Raw genomic sequence first — 21,482 nt, forward strand, 5'->3', positions numbered from 1 at the left:
TCCTCAGTTGAGCCCCACTCTCAGACATTTCTGTCTGGACACCTCTTCTCCAGCTGTTCCTGGGGCGACCTCCGTTCCTTTTTCCTTGGGGGGGGTTCCATTTCAGGGCTTGCCGGGTGATGTTTGTGGCAGGTTTCCTGAGGGTGTGTCCAATGCAACTCCATTTTATGATGCTAATGAATCATGTTCCAGGTGCACGGCACTCTGCAGTATCTAAGTGGCTCGAGGGGCTATTTTGGGAGACCAGTGGGTGAATTGTGTAACTAATGGTTACAGAATTGTTGAAGGAGGTGGCAAAGAGAGTCTGCCCCTGATATCCACCCGCCCTCGATCTTCTCCTCAGCTGCATTTTCTGTAACACAGCCAGCATGGACATTTCAACATCAGACCTCTGATTCGAGCTGCCTCAGGTGTTTCCTCCGTGATGTGTTAACAGTATCCTTCAGTATAGTTGAGTTTAGTTTATTGTCGCGTGCAGTGAAAATATTGTGTTGCGTGCTAACCAGTCAGCAGAAAGACAATAGCGTCATAGAATGCTACAGTGTGAAAACAGGCCGTTCGGCCCAACTTGCCCACACTGGCCAACATGCCTCAGCTACACTAGTCCCACCTGCCAGCATTTGGACCATATCCCTCCAAACCTCTCCAATCCATGTACCTGTCTAACGACTTCTTAAATGTTGGGATAGTCCCAGCCTCAACTGCCTCCTCGGACAGTTTGTTCCATACATCCCCCACCCTTTGTGTGGAAAAGTTACCCCTCAGACTCCTATTAAATCTTTGCCCTCCACCTTAAAGACAATACATGATTACAATCGAGCCATCCACTGTGTACAGAGACATGATAAGGGAATAACGTTTAGTGCAAGGTAAAGCCAGCAAAGTCTGATCAAAGACGGTCTGATAGTAGACCAGGACTGCCCTCTGGTTGTGGTTGGATGATTCAGTTGCCTGACAATACCTGGGAGGAAACTGTCCCTTTTTGCCCGATGGGAGAGGGGAGAAGAGAGAGTGGCTGGGGTGCAACTCATCCTTGATGATGCTGCTGGCCTTGCCAAGGCAGCGTGAGGTAGAAATGGAGTCAATGGAAGGGAGGTTGGTTTGTCTGATGGTCTGGGCTGCGTCCACAATCCGCTGCAATTTCTTGCGGGTCTCGGATGGAGCTGTTCCTAAACCGTTGGGGAAGTCCAGAACAAGGGGTCACTGTTTAAGGATAAGGGGGAAATCTTTTAGGACCGAGATGAGGAAAACATTTTTCACAGAGAGTGGTGAATCTCTGGAATTCTCTGCCACAGAAGATAGTTGAGGCCAGTTCATTGGCTATATTTAAGAGGGAGTTAGATGTGGCCCTTGTGGCTAAAGGGATCAGGGGGTATGGAGAGAAGGCAGGTACAGGATACTGAGTTGGATGATCAGCCATGATCATATTGAATGGCGGTGCAGGCTAGAAGGGCCGAATGGCCTACTCCTGCACCTATTTTCTATGTTTCTATGCATCCCGATAAAATGCTTTCTACGGCGCATCAGTAGAAGTTGGTGAGGGTTGTTGGGGACATGACGAACTTCTGAAGCCTTCTCAGGAAGCAGCGGCGGTGGTGTGCTTTCTTGGTCGTTGCTTCAACAAGTAGTTCTTTCGGCTACTTGAGTGGACATTTCATGAAACGAAATACAATACTTTACATGGCTGTGGCCATTTTCAAAAACATCACCACTCGCACAATGCAAATAAATTGGAAATTCAGAAGAGATCATTTTCTTGTGAGCCGCAGGCTTTGGTTCAGTTCAGTTTAGTTTATTGTCACTTTTAACAAGGTACATTTTTGCTGCATGCTATCCAGTCAGCAGAAAGACTATACATGATTACAATCAAGCCGTCCACAGTGTACAGATACAGGATAAAGGGAATAATTTTTTGTGCAAGATAAAGTCCAGTAAAGTACGATTAAAGATAGTTCGATGGTGTAGATGGTTGATAGTTGAGGTAGATTGTAGATCAGGACCTCTCTCTAGTTGGTGATATGATGGTTCGGTTGCCTGACATCAGTCTGAAGAAGGGCTTCGACCCGAAATGTTGCCAATTCCTTCTCTCCATCTAGTTTCTCCAGCATTTTTTTGTCTACCTTCGATTTTTCCAGCATCTGCAGTTCTTTCTTAAACATCCTTCCTCAGATATGGTTCAGATTCAGATTCAATTTTAATTGTCATTGTCAGTGTACAATTTATGGTGCCCAAAATTGCTCGCGATACTCTCAATGCAGCCTGACCAGCGCTTTACTCCAGCTGTTTGTGTCCCGTTCCCATCCGGGACATCAGAAGGGCTTTGACATTTTCCATTTCTTTTGCTCTTAGGTACGGGAAAGAGACCTGCCTCTGGTCATGCACACCCTGTCAGCAGAGTTTACCATCCTCAGGGTAGTGAATGGGGAGACAGTGGCTGCTGACCACCTAGGAATCACCAATGGATTTGTGAAGCCAAAACTAGGTGAGTTTGTAACCACTCTGTTACTTGGACTTGTCTATGACTTGGCAACGTTGGCCTAACCGGGGGAAGGAACATTGGAGGACCCGGCGTGAGGGTGGGGCAGGCACGGAAATCGGTGTAAAAACATGCGGGGGACACAATTTCCTGCCGGCCACGCGCGCGCGCACATGCGCACACACAAGCGCACACACGCGAGGGTTTGGCTGTGGGCAACAGCAGTTTCTGCCGCCCCGAATCGTGGGGCTTGAATTGGCCCGTTCATGGGGCCTTTCATCAGCTGGCGGGGGCTTCAACATCGGGAGCCTCGATCGCCTCGATGCAGCAGTTTGATTTTAAGCCGCGCTGGGCACTGAAAGGCCCCGCGAACGGGACGATTCAGCCCTTAGAAAGCGGCTGATAAAGTCCGGATTATAAAACATGAAGGGGGGACCGTCCCCCACCTCTCAAAGCACGTGTCCCCCCTGTACCCCCCCGGGATTTCCGCCCCTGAAGGGGATGAGGGGAATACAATGGGGACCTGGCGCGGGGGAGGGTGAGGGAGCACAAAGGGGGACCTGGCGCGGGGATACTTTGTAACTTTGTTCGGTGCCCTTTACCTGGCCACTATTCGCATACCTTGGGTTGTGCAAGCAAAGAATTTCACTGTGACTTGTCACATGTGGCAATAGAGCATTCATTCATTCATTCATTCATTCATTCATTCATTCATCCATTAAATCATTCATTCATTCATAACCAAGGACAGTGAAGGAATTGATCACTGTGTGAATGATGAAAGAGCATCTGCACTTCTTTGCTGCTACTCTTTGAAGTGTTTTCAGACGTCACCAAATATGTAAGTGGCTGGGTTATTTTTATTTTTTTAATTTTTATTAGAAACAGTGTACAGTAGTATAAAGCGTGGCATAGGACATAATACATTTCGTGTACAATTTCTATTTAAAATTTAACAAAAGAAAGATAACACAAGAAAAAGAAAGCGAGACAAGGAAAGAGTAAAATAAGTTATGACGTGTAAACCCTTGGAGTGCCTGGGGTTAACAAGTGATAGCTTGTAGGGTGATCAGGGAGGAGCAACGGACGCTGGTTTAAACCGAGGACAGACACAAAAGGCTGGAGTAACTCAGCGGGTCCGGCAGCAATTCTGGGGAGAAGGAATAGGTGACGTTTCGGGTCGAGACCCCTCTGTTGATTTTTATCCATTGTACCGATCGCAGGTTGCAACTGGATCAAAGCAGGCTTGAACTGATCCATCTGCAGCCAGGAATTAATCACTGTTTAGCTTCTCTGCAGTGGCGTTCATGAAATCTTTAACACTATAACAGAGTGTGTAGGAAGAAACGGCAGATGCTGGTTTAAACCGAAGATAGACACAAAAATCTGGAGTGACTCAGCTGGACAGGCAGCATCTCTGGTGAAAAGGAATCGGAGACGTTTCGGGTCATAGAAACATTGAACCATCAAAAATAGATGCAGGAGTAGGCCATTCGGCCCTTCGAGTCAGCACCACCATTCAATATGATCATGGGCGATCATCCAGAATCAGTACCCCGTTCCTGCTTTCTCCCCATATCCCTTGATTCCGTTAGCCCTAAGAGCCACATCTAACTCTCTCTTGAAAACATCAAGACCCTTCTTCGGACCAGAGCGGACTGACCCGAAGCGTCACCTCTTCCTTCCAGACATACTGCTTGACCCCGCTGAGTTGCTTCATCTATTAGTGTGGGAAAGAACTGCAGATGCTGGTTTAAATCGAAGACAGACACAAAATGCCAGAGTAACTCAGCGGGCCAGGCAGCATTTCTGGCGAGCTCTCCAGAGGTACTGCCTGTCCCGCTGAGTTACTCCAGCATTTCGTGTCCATCTTTTGGTGTCTTGTCTTCGGGATGAAGTGCTTTATGGTGCATGACGTAGCTCCCGCCTGTCTCCATGCACCAGTAGAACCGATGCATCAAGTGGCAGAGACCACCTTTCACCGAAGGGCTTTAATGCAGACATCTTGATTTTTGTCATCCGTCACACAGTTCAGAGGCCAGTTATTCATCCGCTCTCGAGCCCCAGCAACAAGTTCTGTGTAACCAGCTTGGATCCCGACACCTTACCCACCGTAGCTACTCTTCTCATGGACGTCATGTTTTACTCCAACGGGTGAGTCAGAAAGATCACGATGATTTATGTTTGCTGCGCGATCTGTAAATAGCCGATGGAACTGGTGTGAAGGACAAATCCTGATGACGTTTTTCTTTTGCCAGTGAGAAATTGAGATTACAATCAAATTTTTTTTGGTTCTCGAGACCTTGGCTGTTTCATTTAATCCTCCGTGGAGAAATATGCCCTGTCTTCATCGTCGGTCACTGGCAACGAGTATGACTGTCCTCTGCTTAGGATCATCTATTTGTGGGTCTGCAGATGTCTGCAGAGGCCGATCCGCGATCCACACATCTTGGTGCAACGTGGGCAGTGGAGACTGGCGGCGGTTGGTAGTCGTCGAGCTGGTGCTGTCGTTTTGTCTCTGCGACACGGCATCGATCCATTTCGTGACGTGCAGCTCCTTCCTGCACGGATTTCCTCCAGGAGCGCCTGTCCAATGCAATGTGTTCCCAGTTGCTCGATGTGATGTGATGTTGTCCTTGAAGCGCTGTCCTTGAAATAACGCATAGACGATTATCTTAATGTGAATTTTCGTTCAGTGAAAAAGCTTACAGATGTACGCAAGTGTGCCACAGCGTTTCAACGAGCACAGAGCGACAATGTATTTGACCACGTGATGTGTTTGTTGTGGTTACAGTGTGAAAGACTCGGCAATAGGCAGCGAGGAAAGTGGTCACATTCGGTTCTTTTCCTTCTCCCTCATCGAACGCTACATCTCGCTAGTAATGGACGTGCAAACGCAACAGAGGTACGAGAACTCTCAGGGTTGTAACGCTGAGGCTTTATAAAGGCACTGGTCAGGCCGCATTTGAAGTATTTGTGAGCAATTTTTGGGCACCATATCTGAGGAAGGATGTGCTGGCTCTGGAGAAGGTCCAGAGGAGGTTTACGAGAATGATCCCAGGAGTGAGTCGGTTGACATGTAATGAGCGTTTGACGGCACTGGGCCTGTACTCGTTGGAGTTTAGAAGGATGAGGGGGCACCTCATTGAAATGGACCGAATAATGAAAGGCCTGGATAGAGTGGAGAGGATGTTTCCACTGGTACTGCCTGCCCCGCTGAGTTACTCCAGGATTTTGTGTCTATCTTTGGACGACATTGAAACTAGTTAGAGAGTTGGAGAAATCAATATTCATACCGCTTGGTTGTAAGCTGCCCACAAACTTGGAAACACGTACACATAGTCCTTTCAGGTGAGGCAGAGGTTCACTTGCACCTCCTCCATTGACCATACAAGATACAAGATACATTTAATTGTCACATGTGCCAGATGGCACCGTGAAATGAAATTCCCATACAGCCATGCAAAAAAAATAAAGAACTCAACACACTATAGAATTTGACATAAAACATCCCCACACAGCAGAATCAAAGTTTCCCACTGTGTGGGAAGGCACCAAAGTCACTAAACTAACAAACTAATCTACCTATTAGAGACACAAAAAAGCTGGAGAAACTCAGCGGGTGCAGCAGCATCTATGGAGCGAAGGAAATAGGCAACGTTTCGGGCCGAAACCCTTCTTCAGTCTGAAGAAGGGTTTCGGCCCGAAACGTTGCCTATTTCCTTCGCTCCATAGATGCTGCTGCACCTGCTGAGTTTCTCCAGCTTATTTGTGTACCTTCGATTCTCCAGCATCTGCAGTTCCTTCTTAAAACACTACCTATTAGAGACCTTTGCCTATCTTTAATCGGACTTTTATCAGACTTCAATGATATATCTTGCACTAAACCATTGCCCCCTTTATCCTTAAGTAGACACTAAATGCTGGAGTAACTCAACGGGACAGGCAGCATCTCTGGAGAGAAGGAATGGGTCGAGACCCTTCTTCAGGCTGGTTAGGGATAAGGGAAACAAGAGATATAGATGATGATGCAGAGAGATAAAGAACAATGAATAAAAGATATGCAAAAAAGTAACGATGGTAAAGGAAACAGGCCATTGTGCACTGCGGACAGTTTGATTGTAATCATGTGTAGTCCTTTCTTTGACTGGATAGCACGCAAACAAATGCTTTTCACTGTAGCTCGGTACACGTGACAATAATAAACTGAACTAAACTAGAAACTTTTTTTAATACAAAATAGCAGAATAAAGAGTATTATTCAGAGACCTGTAAAAAATTATATTTAGAATCCAATATGATGGTCAAATTATAATATCATAATTTCAGTTGATGCCAAGCTAAAGCTAATTTATTTCACAATCTCACCTATGTTTAAGGTTTCCAAATAATCTACTATTTACAAGTGCATCTGGTGAACTTTGGAAGATGGTTCGAATAGGTGGGCAGCCCCTGGGATTTGGTACGTAACTATCTTTTCACTTCTTCACTGATTTTCTTATTAGTCATCTGAGTTTGGGCGGCACGGTGGCACAGCGGTAGAGTTGCTGCCTTACAGCGCCAGAGACCCAGGTTCGATCCTGACTACGGGTGCTGTCTGTACGGAGTTTGTACTTTCCCCCTGTTTTCCCCGAGTGCTCCGGTTTCCTCCCACACTCCAAAGATGTACAGGTTTGCAAGGTGAATTGGCTTCGGGAAAAATTGTCCATAGAACTCTGTACGAGCGATCGCTGATGGGCGCGGACTTGGTGGGCAGAAGGGCTTGTTTCCACGGAGTTTCTCCAAAGTCTAAAGTTTATCACGGCTTCAATGGATCAACTTGCATTTCCCCAATGGTTAAATCTGAACAACTTGTGATATGCCTCACCTCTGTTCCCTTCACCCTTCTTCAGACTGAGAGTCAGGGGAGAGGGGGACGAGAGTTATAGATGGCACACAGTACAAATGGATGAAAGATATGCAAAAAGCATTGATGATAAAGGAAAGATAGAGCCCACAATGGTCCATTGTTGGCTGTGGGGTTGGTGATAATGAGTTATACGGACAGTAAAACTCAACCGGACGACAGTGAAACTAGTTCACCGACTAGGGTGGGGGAGAGATGTAGAGAGGGGGGATGCAAGCGCTACTCGGAGTTGGAGGAATTAATATTCATACCGTTGGGATTGTAAGCTGCCCAAGCGAAATATGAGGTGCTGTTGCTCCAATTTGCGCTGGGCCTAAGTGGAGGAGGCCCAGGACAGAGAGGTCAGGGTGGGAATGGGAGGGGGAGATAAAGTGTATGGCAAGGCGGACTGTCGTTATTTCAACGGATCGTTGCTACGGCTAGTGTTTTCTACTGGAGGAGGTTACGCAGTGTGAAAGAGATCAGAAGGGCGGCACGGTGGCGCAGCGGTAGAGTTGTTGCCTTAAAGCGCTTGCAGCGCCAGAGACGCGGGTTCGATCCCGACTGCGGGCGCTGTCTGTACGGAGTTTGTACGTTCTCCCCGCGACCGCGTGGGCTTTCTCCAATATCTTCGATTTCCTCCCACACTCCATAACACTTCAGGTTCATTGACTTGGGTAAAAGTGTAAATTATCCCTAGTGCGTGTAGGATGGTGTTAATGTGCGGGGATCGCTGGACGGCGCGGACTCGGCGGGCCAAAGGGCCCGTTTCCGCGCTGTATCCCTGAAATGAACTGAACCTGAATTTCTTCCCACCAGATGAATGTGGAATCGTAGCTCAGATTGCAGAGCCCCTGGCGGCGGCTGATATACCAGCATACTACATCAGTACATTTAAGTTCGACCATGCCCTGGTAAGTTCTGAAACAGGCTGGCTGTAAACGCGCACACTGCAGTGTCACTCTCTGCCAGAGAAACAAGCCTGTAGCTTTGCACTACTGTTGCTTATTAAATCTATTAATTCCTCTGAATCATAGAAACATAGAAACATAGAAATTAGGTGCAGGAGTAGGCCATTCGGCCCTTCGAGCCTGCACCGCCATTTCAATATGATCATGGCTGATCATCCAACTCAGTATCCCGTACCTGCCTTCTCTCCATACCCCCTGACCCCCTTAGCCACAAGGGCCACATCTAACTCCCCCTCTTAAATATAGCCAATGAACTGGCCTCAACTACCCTCTGTGGCAGAGAGTTCCAGAGATTCACCACTCTCTGTGTGAAAAAAGAGTCTCGGTTTTAAAGGATTTCCCCCTTATCCTTAAGCTGTGACCCCTTGTCCTGGACTTCCCCAACATCGGGAACAATCTTCCTGCTCTAGCCTGTCCAACCCCTTAAGAATTTTGTAAGTTTCTATAAGATCCCCCCTCAATCTCCTATATCAGCAATCACAGCAATGGGCCCAGCAAGACCCTCAAGAACTCGCACGCTGAATGTGAACTGCGTGAAGATAGACACAAAACGCTGGAGTAACTCAGTGGGACAGGCGGCATCTCTGGAGAGAAGGAGTGGGTGACGCTTCGGGTCGAGACCCTTCTTCAGACCTGAAGATTTTGGCCACCCATTTCTTCTCTCCAGATGATGCTGCCAGTCCCGCCGAGTTACTACAGCGTTTTGTGTGTTATCTTCGGTGTAAGCCAGCTCCTCCCCGCACACATGAAGCTGATGTTCCTGAGCGAGGTTAATCTACTAAAACCGTGGGCAGTGTGAAGTGTTGTTCTCTGTGTTTGCATGCGCGCCGTCTGCTCCACTGCTCTGCAGTACTAAACGCGATTTATCAGCACATTGATCACTGCTAATTGCTTCAGCCCGGTAAAGCGTAAAGCAGATGGCACCGACCTTGCACAATTTTTGCTTTTAAATCTTTCTTGTAGTGTTTGCTCTTTTCCCTTCCCCTTTTGAGTGCAAACCTGTTGAGCTGTGACCCGCTGCAGACAGCGCAAGAAATGCCCAACCCTCAACCCCCCACCCCCCAATCCACAAACTGCTCCTTACTGCAGGTCTGCAGAGTGCCTGCCTCCATTCAAAGGGCGGCTCCAGAGACCCGGGTTCGACCCTGACTACGGGCGCTGTCTGTACGGAGGTGGTACGTTCTCCCCGTGACCTGCGTGGCTTTTCTCCGAGATCTTCGGTTTCCTCCCACACTCCAAAGACGTACAGGCTTGTAGGTTAATTGGCTTGGGATAAATGCAAATTGTCCCTGGTGTGTGTAGGATGGTGTTAGTGTGCGGGGATTGCGGGTCGGTGCGGACTCAATGGGCCGAAGGGCCTGTTTCCGTGCTGTATCTCTAAACTAAACAAAGCCTCTTTGCTCTGCTGACTCTGGTTACCACTGTTTCCAGTTGTGTAAGCACAATTTTTTTTTTTAAGTGAGTGAGCTGATTCCTCATTCCTAACCCTGGGTTGTCGTTTTATTTTGTGCCTCTGTTTGTCCAGATAAGTTTTCCTACTGTAAGTAGCCAGTATTTTTTTTTTAAACTGAATAATTAAATATTAAAAGGCCCATAATAAATCATCCATCCCATCACTCTAACAGCTTTTATATTTGACTTGAATGTGTAAATGATCTAAAGTATCATCTCAGCAAGTAAGAAATGGATCGGGGTTTCCATGTAGCCAGGATACGCTGTCATCTTTATATATTTTTTCCAATCACATTTATTCCCCCTGAAGGCATTTAGTCCCGCGTAGACCAATCTCACGGAGCTAGCTATTGTGTGACGCCATAGTGCAGCACGGTGGCACAGCAGTACAGTTGCTGCCTTACAGCGCCGGGGACCCAGGTTCGATCCTGACCAGGGCTGCTGCATGTACGCAGTTGCCACGCTCTCCCTGTGACCGCGTGGGTTTTCTTCAGCTGCTCCGGTTTCTGGAACATCGCAGGAGGATTTGCATCATTCCGAAGACCAGCCCTGAACGACAGGCTGATCCCTCATCCCAGCCTCCGGAATGACCACCGGGTTTAGTGACGCCAAAGATGAGCAAAGTCCACCCATGTTTGCCCAACAACTAGGACCTTCATGTGCTCTATGGGAAGGCCACGTCTAGGCCCATCTCACTCACCCTCAAGCTTCACTAGTATTTCTTGACAGACGCACTGTAAATTGCTGGCGTTTAGTTTATCATTAGGTTCACCATTGTCACATGTACCTAGCTACAGTGAACAACTTTGTTTTGCGTGCCACCAAACAGATCAGACAGACCACGCATAGACACTAACTCAAGTGCAACAGCTAGAACAATGGGGAGGATACAGCAGTGTGATTGTTTAACTCATGATCCCAGCGCTGGCAGACTCTTTAGTCTTCATCATGACGGTGGCGCAGCGGTAGAGCTGCTGCCTTACAATACCAGAGACCCAGCTTTGATCGTGACTGCGGGCACTTGTCTGTACCGAGTTTGCACACTCTCTCCGTGACGCCGTGTGTTTTCTCCGCGGTCTTCGGTTTCCTCTCACACTCCAAAGACGTACAGGTTTGTAGAATAATTGGCTTGGTGCAAGTATAAACTGTCCCTAGTGTGTGTAGGATAGCGTTAATGTGCGGGGATCGCTGGTCGGCGCGGACTCGGTTGGCTGTTTCCGCGCTGTATCTCTAAACTAAACTAAACTAAACTAAACTATTGAAGCACTTCCCTTGGGTGCCATTTTGTACACTTAGGGTCTTCCTGGTATATCTGGATCTGAGATTTCTATTCTTGAGACAGCAGGATGGCTCTGGTCAATTGGTCTGGGTTGGATTAGATAAGATGCCAGTCCTTCAAATGCTTTTTAGAGTCATAGAGTCATACAGTGTGGAAACAGGCCCTTCGGCCCAACTTGCCCACACCGGCCAATATGTCCCAGCTGCACTAGTCCCACCTGCCTGCGTTTGGTCCATATCCTTCCAAACTTGTCCTATCCATGTATCTGTCTAACTGTTTCTTAAACATTTAGGTAGTCCCAGCCTCAACTACCTCCTCTGGCAGTCCCATCACCCTTTGAGTGAAAAAGTTACCCCTCAGATTCCTAATAAATCTTTTCCCCTTCACCTTGAACCCATGTCCTCTGGTCCTTCATTCACCTACTCTGGGCAAGAGACTCTGTGCATCTACCTGATGTATTCATCTCATGATCTGGTACACCTAAAAGAAATCACCCCTCTACCTCCTGCGCTCCAGGGAATGGAGACCCAGCCTACTCAACCTCTCCCTATAGCTAACACCCTCTAGCCTGCAACACCCTCGTAAATCCTCTCTGAACCCTTTCAAGCTTGGCAATATCTTTCCTATAACATGGTGCCCAGAACTGAACACGGTTTACCTGTTTGTTTCCAGGTACCTGAAGAGAATATCAACAGCGTGATTAACGCTCTCCAGGTCAGCCAGAACAAGAGACATTAGGCGGAAAGCCGAGACGCTGTTGTTCCTTCCTCGCACGGTATTTGAAGCTGGGCCTAGATTTGAAGAAGAATCCGTCGGGTGTGTGTGTTGAATAGCGGAGAGATTGTTTCCTTCCCCCCGACGAACCGTTGGCTTACTGAAGTCGTCCCCAAAGTGAATGTTCCCTTTGTGTTCTGTTTGTGGACCGTGTCACGTTGTGCTGGTGAAGTCAAACTACTTTCTACTGATATTTGCCACCTCCCTCATCCCACTGCCTTCTGTGAAGCATCCACGATGACTGACTGTCCTTCTGTGAATCGCTCGGGATAGTTTTAAGATGCGTCACGTAGTTGAGTTTGTGTCAGTGGGGGGGGGAGGGGGGGCTTTGAGGCGGCTAATTAAGTCTGGGACAGGTATGGACAGTCTAGGGACAGGTACGTAATAGTACAAAGTGAATTTACAGCAAAACTCTGCTTTGAAGTGTCGACCAGGTTGGGGGGGGGGGGAACACTTATCGACCGCAACGATGACTACAAGATTCCAACTGTCGGCTCCTGATGCCTGTTTACCCGCTGAATGAAAATCAGCTTCATTTGTGGTTCCTGGAGGGAGAGGCAGGTTGCATCTTGCAGTGACCTTTGGCAAAGAGCTTCACCTGATCTGTCCGTGGTGCTGACAAGGCAGTAATCCAGTCCTGGAGCAAGATCACACGCACGGTGCCGTTAACGGCAAAAGGTGGCGTTGGAATCTTGCTCGGGGGGGGGTCTCGGGTCACTCACTACCTGGCGGTCGGTAGCGTGTTCCCCGTCACCCCCCGCGGGAGGTTGTGCACGGTGGGCGGGTCCGCTGGCTCCCAGCGCCGTCCACGCGTCTGGTCAGTGCCATCAATGGAGGTCAATGGACAGGTGTCGCCTCCGGCACTGATCCCACGCACAACCACCGCACAAGCACCGACCGCACCTGCCCACCGCCACCTGTGTCCTCCCAGCGTCGGGGGAACGGCAGACGGATAGTCACCGTGGAAGGCTGACGTCAGTAGAATGTCCCGGAAGAGTGTTTCCCCCCCCCCCCCCCAATTTAGAGGCGAGAGAGATGGGTTTCCGCGAACAAGAGCAATGAACGCCCAGCTCCGCCAAGGCTCGTTTTGCTCCCCATTCATATTATGCCCATTATTATCGACAAACCTGGACAAGCAAGTCGAGCGGAAAATTCTTCTTATCTTTCAATGACGTTTTGATCAAACTTTGGCCAGGCATTCCTAAACTTGGAGATCGGACTGCTGGGATCTTAGGAAGGGATCTTATCCTTGATGTTAACGTGTGGGGCATAAGATTCCGACCCAATCATCAGGTTCCCAATTAGGAATTGCAGTCTAACCCGATATTTTAAATGTAATCCCGCTGCGTTACGGATGCCACACCTCTGGATTAACATAGTTCAAGCCAATACTGATGTAGCATCAAGATAAATGTACAATGTTTCTCGTCTGAAGTTACAGTTCATGAGGGGGCAACAGAATTAATTATGCACCACCCATTGCAGAGTTCTGAAAAAGGGGGGAAAAGACAAATTGGTTGAAGGGAATATTAAAAAAATGTAGATATATATATACAGCATTCCACTTTTATTGCTGGTCACGTCTTTAGAAGTGGCGAGAACTAACATTAGATTTGGTTAAGGAAGAACTGCAGATTCTGAAAAAAAATCGAAGGTAGACAAAAATGCTGGAGAAACTCAGCGGGTGAGGCAGCATCTATGGGGAGGAATAGGCGACGTTTAGGGTCTCTGCCTCGTCTTTTTCCCGCCTCCTCCCCTCCCCCCGACATCAGTCTGAAGGAGTGTCTCGACCCAAAACCACGCCTATTCCTTCTCTCCACAGATGCTGCCTCACCCACTGAGTTTCTCCAGCGTTTTTGTCTACCGAACATTATAATTGGAATCACATTGGCTTGGGTTTTATATTAACGTACAACTGATTGTCGTCGCTGTTTTAATAGCTCTGCTCTTCAAAGCTGACCCCAATTTACTTTCGAAGGAGTTGAAAGAAGTGTGCATTATTGCTGTATTCGCCCTTTTTAATTCTGCAATTGGTGGTATATTTTATCGATTATTCTTTTAATAGGGCAGCACCGAGTCTGGCGCCTTTATCTCCATGACAATGGATACATGTGCTGATACTTTAGAACAGGTGCCACCTATCCGTCAGGGGCAGGGAGAATGTAGAGTGCTATTTATATTTTGTACACTAATTTGCACACAGTTGCCAGAAAGCCCTTGAATGATAACTTGAGACCACGTTTACCTGGGTCAGGTAACCTCCGCCATCCACCGTTTCCTTCGATGTCATTTATGCACATTTTTGTGAAAGTAAATAGGACTTCACTTTTTTTTTGTACTCCGACATTCACTGTAAAATCCACTCCTTTATTCTTCAGTGGTCGGTAGTGGAAGGATTTTTTTGCTCTTCTAGACTCCACAGTATTACCTGTCGGATGTACAGTCGCAAGAGGCGATGGCAAGAGACATGAAGCTGCCTGTAAACATGTGCTGAAGTGCCTGCTTAATCATCAGCCTGCTTCATTAAGGAACATTAACAAAGCTAAGATTGTAGTTCTGAGATGGGGGTTCCAAAGTGTGTCATGAAATTACGAAATAGTTCAAAGCTGGTCTGCTTTCGATTGAATTTACTTTTGTTAAAAACTACATTTTTCATTTATTTCAAGGCCTGGTTTACAGAAGTGATGTGTGATCCTTGATCGTAGATGCTGTGTTTTACTATTGGGGAAATGTGCTGAAACACTAACCGGAGATTTTTTTATTAAGTGTTTTTTTAACCCCAGCTGCTTGTTGAATCAGTGGTAGCAGCAACGTTTACAAGCTAGTGACTTCTGAACTCTTCATTTCATGCTCGTCATTAATATATCTATATTTGCTGTGCCACATTCACGGACCTCTTGTGTTTTCATTTTTGCATGCGTGCATTCAGCTCGTCCTAACTTTTAGTTTGTTTGCTGCCTGTAATTGGTGAACCACTGCGTAGTCCATGGTGATGGGAGAACGTGTGAATGTGGAAACACTCACAACCTCCTTGTTCCTATCAAATTCGCGTCAGTGGTACCCATTCTGAAAGCGACTCCAAAATGGTGTCGAGTTGCTGCCTCACAGCGCCAGAGATCCCGGGTTCGATCCCGACTACGGGTGCTGTCAGCACGGAGTCTGTACATTCTCCCCGTGACCTGCGCGGGTTTTCTCCGAGATCGTCACTTTCACCCCACACTCCAAAGACGTACAGGTTTGTAGGTTTAATTGGCTTGGTATAAATGTAAAATTGTCCCTAGTGTGTGTTGGAGAGTTAGTGTGCGGGGATCGCTGGTCGGCGCGGACTCGGTGGGCCGAAGGGCCCTGTTTCTGCGATATGTCTCTAAATGAAACTTTAAATTCACTCATCCAAAACCTAACCTCGGTCAATATTCTTAAGTCATCTCTTTCTAAACCATAAATAGACACTGGTTTCTTCAAGCATTTGTGTTTAGATCTGAGATTAGTTCCCTGCCTCCCCTCCCCTTGCCAGCTTCAGATGAACGCTCCTAAAGATGGTGCAATCTCCATCTTGCCACTCGGATGGCCACTTACATAGACGAGGCACAGAAGGAGTGTGTAGGAAGGAACTGCAGATGATGATTTACACCGAAGATAGACACAAGATTCTGGAGTACCTCAGCAGGACAGGAAGCATCTCTGGAGAGAAGGAATAGGTGACGTTTCGGGTCGAGTCTGAAGAAGGGTCTCGACCCAAAACTTCACCTGTTCCTTTTCTCCGGAGATGCTGCCTGACCCGCTGAGTTACTCCAGCATTCTGGGACCATCTAAGGCATAGAAGGAAAGGGTCCTAACACGTGCAAATGGGATGAGTGTTAATAACCATATAACCATATAACAATTACAGCACGGAAACAGGCCATCTCGGCCCTACAACAACTTTTTTTTCCCCTTAGTCCCACCTGCCTGCACTCATACCATAACCCTCCATTCCCTTCTCATCCATATGCCTATCCAATTTATTTTTAAATGATACCAATGAACCTGCCTCCACCACTTCCACTGGAAGCTCATTCCACACCGCTACCACTCTCTGAGTAAAGAAGTTCCCCCTCATATTACCCTTAAACTTCTGTCCCTTAATTCTGAAGTCATGTCCTCTTGTTTGAATCTTCCCTATTCTCAAAGGGAAAAGCTTGTCCACATCAACTCTGTCTATCCCTCTCATCATTTTAAAGACCTCTATCAAGTCCCCCCTTAACCTTCTGCGCTCCAGAGAATAAAGACCTAACTTATTCAACCTATCTCTGTTGAATAATGGCCAATAAGGTTAGCATGGACCTGGTGATTGATTCATTACGATACTGCAGAAAGCAGACTGTGGCAGATTTCTGCATCTAACACAATATAAAGACAGGATTGCTAGCCACATCTGTAGGAAATGCACTCAATCCAGCTTAAAGCTTCAGCAAAAACTGCCCGACGTGAAGAGTGGCATCAAATGTTCCTATTTCTCGAACTGTGAAGGTGCTCTGTCGCAAATAATTGCATTAAAATGTAATAATGTCAAAACGACCCCCATTGTGGCTTCAGTATGCCCACTAGCAGTTTAAAATGACCACCGGTCAAATGGTGCTTCACACTGTGGCCTGGCTGGTTGAAGTCACAAGGAATAGGAGTAGAATGAGGCCATTCGGCCCATCAAGCCCACTCCGCCATTCAATCATGGCTGATCTATCTCTCCCTCCTACAACCCCATTCTCCTCCCCATAACTTCTGACACCCGCACTGATCAAGAATCTCATCTACCTCTGCCTTAGAAATATCCACTGAAGTCGCAACTGATTGTTGGTACTTGCAACTCCTCCCTTGCAAACTTCACCCACCTTGTTTCTCAGCCACAGGCCTGCTAGCATGAACCTTGGCACAGACTGGACAATTGAAAGGAGGACAAAGATTGAATTCTGTAAGACTTCGACCTCCCCTGTTTGTTTTTCAAACAAAACAACCCATCCGTGTTCTGGTTGTCTTCCAGCACTCTGGCTGACAATATCTTGTGTCAACGTTACATCATTTTTGTTCTTTGTTTTCATTTCCATTGTTAGGTTCATCCCCTTAAAATTATTATGCTATTATCATTGCGGTTTGGAACTACCATCATCCAGCAATTTCTCTTAGCCACAGGGGCCAATCCGCTATTGAATGAGGCAGGTTCTTGATTAGCGCGGGTGTCAGGAGTTACGGGGAGAAGGCAGGAGAATGGGGTTGAGAGGGAGAGATAGATCAGCCATGATTGAATGGCGGAGTAAGCTTGATGGGCCGAATGGCCTCATTCTGCTCCTATGAACTTAGGTAATGGAGGTTTGACTAAATTTTTAATGGGACATCCCCCCCCCCCCCATCAATTGGCCCCCTGTAGAATTGAAAAGTATAATTTTCAGTTTTCGAGATACAGCATGGAAACAGGCCCTTCAGCCCAGCAAATCCACGCCAACCATCGACCAACCATTCACATTGGTACTATCTCACCCCCACTTTCTCATCCACCCTCGGGGCAATTTACAGCGAGCCAATTAACTTACAAACCCGCGTGTCTTTTTGGACGGCGGAGGAAACCGGAGCACCCAGAGAAAACCCACGCGGTCACAGGGAGATGCACACAGATAGCACGTGTAGTCAGGATCGAACCCGGATCTCTAGCGCTGTGAGGCAGCAGCTCTGCCAACTGCGCCATCGTGCCACCCTTATTGCTTCATGTCATGGACCAGCAATGGAGCTCATCCGTCTTGTAAACTTAAGCTGTGAATGGAACCTACGATGCTCTTAGTGAGAATCAAGTTGTCGATGATTTTTCATTCACTTAATGGTCTATGGAATAAAGCACCATCGTTTTCAATTTCACAACGAACACCAGGGCTAAAGAAGGGTCCTGACCCAAAATGGTACCTCTCCATGTTCTCCAGAGATGCTCCCTGACCCGCTGACTTACTCCAGCATTGACCCATAGGTAATAACATGTAGAAAACAGATTTCAACCCAATTCAGTCGCAAGGTTTATAGACCTGCCTACCTTACATCCATCTGTTGCTGGAGAATCATTTGTAGTCATTCACTGATCCATGAAAGAGTCTTGGAGAATCAAACAATGTTAATCCTTTAATCCATCCAGAGGATTTGCATTTAGTGCTTCAATCGCCAGTGCTGCCTTCCATAATCCTGAAGTGATGGCACATTTGTGGAAGACCAGCTTTGTATTGCTACCTGCTTCACACAAGAAGGATCAAAGTGCAACATTGCCCCAGGTATTTAACCGGTCAAGCCTCCATATGTTTTTATTTTTGACCTCCAAATGGATTGAACGTCATCTAACGCCAAATTCGTGCCAAGTGTAATTTGGAACATTATCTTGACGGCTTGGATCCAAGAGCATTGTTTAAATCTTCTTAAATCCTCCAAGTTTGTTTCAATTGCAGAGGCAGCAAGCCTTTTCATGCATAAACCGTGTGATCTGAATGCACCTGCTGCGAAAGTAGTGAACAATTTTTTCAAAGAAAACTGTGCTTCAATAATACATCTCCAATATAACATTCCCAGGATCTTGCCCCGTTGCAGCTTACCGTTCGATGCTTTCTACATATATGCATTTGGTTTTGTCGGTTCCTTCCATAAATTAAAGACAAAATGCTGGAGTAACTCAGTGGGTCAGGCAGCATCCCTGGGGAAAAGGAGACCCTTCATGGTCTCGATCTGAAACGTTGCCCATTCCTTCTCTCCAGAGATGCTGCCTGGCCCGCTGAGTTATTCCAGCTTTTTGTGTCTATCTTCGGTATAAACTAGCATCTGGAGTTCCTTCCCACTCCTTACATAAATTAAGCTGACATCCATTCTTTTGAAGGAGAAATTCCTGTCTGATCTCGTGCGAATGTTAACTAGTTAATTTCCAATCATACCTTCATTGCCTTTGCAGTTATTAAAATATTAAAATATTAGCCAGGGTTGTTAAACAATAACCATATAGTATGAATTATTCTCTGTTCGGCTAACTTACTATGTTAAGGTAGCATTGTTTTGCTGAAAGATTAATGACAATGAGTAGAAAGGTTAAAAATAATTACCTATTTGCACAATCAATCATTTTAATTTATGACCAGTCACACGATAACTAAGTTATTAATCTGAAGACCCAAATATTATGACATTTGACAAAATATATGACTATGTTATCGTTCCAGAAAATAAATCTGATCAAAGTTCTGGGCAAGTTCATGATCAAAGTTCAGCCACATCTGGAGAGGAGGAAGCAAATTGCAATAAACCTTCTCCAACTAGAAACCTACTGCGCCACTATGTGGTGGAGTTGCTGCCTCACAGCGCCAGGTACCCGGGTTCGATCCTGTCCTCGGGTGCTGTCTGTGCGGAGTTTGCACGTTCTCCCTGTGACCACGTTGGTTTCTTCCGGATGCTCCAGTTTCCTCCCACATCCCAAAGACAGGAGGGTTTCTGAGTTAATTGACCTCTGTAAATTGTGTAGTGTGTAGAGTGAATACGAATAAGTGTGACAGAGAATTAGTGTGAAACATAGAAAATAGGTGCAGGAGTAGGCCATTCGGCCCTTCGAGCCTGCACCACCATTCAATGCGATCATGGCTGATCATCCAACTCAGTATCCTGTACCTTCCATCTCTCCATACCCCCTGATCCCTTTAGCCACAAGGGGCCACATCTAACTCCCTCATGAACAGGTGATAGATGGCCAGCATGGACCTGATGTGCTGAAGGGGCTGTTTCCATGCTGTATCTCTAAACCAGGTTAGAAGTTGATAATATTGTTCACTCTACGGTGTTATCAAGAACTTCTCGTTAGAATAAAATGGAGCTTTATACTGCATTTAAAAAAAAAATATCAGTATATATATATATCTAGGTGCTGTCCTTATGGAGTTTGTACGTTCTCCCCGTGACCATGTAGGTTTTCTCCGGGTGCTCCGGTTTCCTCTCACTCTCCAAAGATGCACAGGTTTGTAGGTTAATTCGCTTTGGTAATTCAATTCAATTCAAAGCACTTTATTCGTCCCCGAGGGGCAATTTAAAAAGGTGCATTACAGTAGCTTTTTAAAAAGGGACACAATCAACAAACATAAGCAGCACGCATACTGCACAATCAACCAGCACACGCATTTCACAGACACACTGCACAATCACACATCAACATTCAACACATAGCAATAGTTTTAAAGTGCTTCCTAAGTGCTTCAATTAAAAAAGTGCATATAGAAGGGTTATTTCATTTCATATGTTCATGAGTCAGTGATCAGCATTAAAAAGCTGGACAGCCCTGGGGATGAAGGTTGCCTTCCTCCTCTGTGTCCGGCATCCCGGACAGCGGAGTCTGCGTCCTGAGGGGAGCCACTCAAACTCAGGAAACAGGATGTGAGAGGGGTCCTGAAGAATCCTGCGTGTTAACTTTACAGACTGTTGGTCGCATAGGGCAGTGAGAGTTCGGACGGGCTGCTCAATGATTTTTGAGCAGACCTTGACCACATTCAACAGGCGGTTTCTGTTTTGCAGGGTGATGGAGTGGAACCAGCTAGTGAAAGAGAAGGTTATTACATTTTCAATGAATGCGTAGTAGAATGTAGTGAGAATGTCTTTTGATTGTAAAGATTGTAAATAGTCCCTATTGTGTAGGATAGTGCTAGTGTACGGGGATCGCTGGTCAGCATGGACTTGGTGGGCTGAAGGGCCTGTCTCCACGCTGTATCTCTAAACCAAACTAAACTAAATTGTACAACAATCCTTCCAGTTAACCTTTACTACAATAGTATTCTCCATCAAAATTATTCTTCAAACTTGCGTTCTTTGCTATAAATAAGCAATGTTTGATAATAAAGACCAGTGAGACTTTAAAGTAGGATTTAAAAAACGTTTGGTGCTCAATATCTAATCAGATTGCATTGTTCAGACAGGGCGACATCAGTGACATCTCATTAGCTTCCTCCCTTTACACCAAATGGATTAGAATAATGTGCTACTTTTTAATTTAAGATGCTAACAATGCGATCTAATTTAGTTTTGATTAAACATCTGCTTGCTTTGCTCCGTTGAAGAACATTACATGTTTTAACAAGCCTGCTCTTCCATGAAATTGTTTGTGTGTAACCTTCTTGAAGGAGGATTGTGGCGATGGGACTAATACTGGAAATGGCGAATAATCATTCCGAGGGATAGAACAAGTGTTTATGATTGTTGAGATAATTTAGTGGTAGGCAATCACCCGCTCATGTACATTATGTTTAATCTTCATCCATGTACTTTAGTTTAGTTTAGTTTAGTTTAGTTTAGTTTAGTTTAGTTTAGAGACACAGCGTGGGAACAGGCCCTTTGGCCTACCGAGGCCGCGCTGATCAGCGATCCCCGCACACTAACCGCGCACTATCCTACACACACTAGGGATAATTTACAATTTTACCAAAGCCAATTAACCTACAAACCTTTGGAGAGTGAGAGGAAACCAGAGATCCCGGCGAAAACCCACGCAGGTCACGGGGAGAACATACAAACGTGGAAACTGCATGCAGACAGGCACCCGTAGTCAGGGTTGAACCGGGATCTCTGGCGCTGTAAAGCAAGTTACTGCTTAGTAAACTGCGATAACGAGGCTTG

At 46.4% G+C, this 21,482-nt stretch overlaps 1 protein-coding gene across 1 annotated transcript in view; it reads left to right on the plus strand.

The window, feature by feature from the left end:
- LOC129710802 (cytosolic arginine sensor for mTORC1 subunit 2) overlaps positions 1 to 14,848 on the plus strand; it is a 107,328-nt gene extending 92,480 nt beyond the window's left edge. Inside the window, exons 4-9 of the mRNA XM_055658052.1 lie at positions 2,350 to 2,482; positions 4,507 to 4,630; positions 5,271 to 5,381; positions 6,856 to 6,938; positions 8,181 to 8,275; positions 11,736 to 14,848. Of these exons, the coding sequence (XP_055514027.1) occupies positions 2,350 to 2,482; positions 4,507 to 4,630; positions 5,271 to 5,381; positions 6,856 to 6,938; positions 8,181 to 8,275; positions 11,736 to 11,801 (612 nt within the window). The 3' untranslated portion in view covers positions 11,802 to 14,848. The remainder of the gene's footprint in view (positions 1 to 2,349; positions 2,483 to 4,506; positions 4,631 to 5,270; positions 5,382 to 6,855; positions 6,939 to 8,180; positions 8,276 to 11,735) is intronic.
- The last annotated feature ends 6,634 nt before the right edge of the window (positions 14,849 to 21,482 follow it).

Source organism: Leucoraja erinacea, chromosome 28 (genome assembly GCF_028641065.1).
Source record: "Leucoraja erinacea ecotype New England chromosome 28, Leri_hhj_1, whole genome shotgun sequence".
Classification (NCBI taxonomy): domain Eukaryota; kingdom Metazoa; phylum Chordata; class Chondrichthyes; order Rajiformes; family Rajidae; genus Leucoraja; species Leucoraja erinaceus.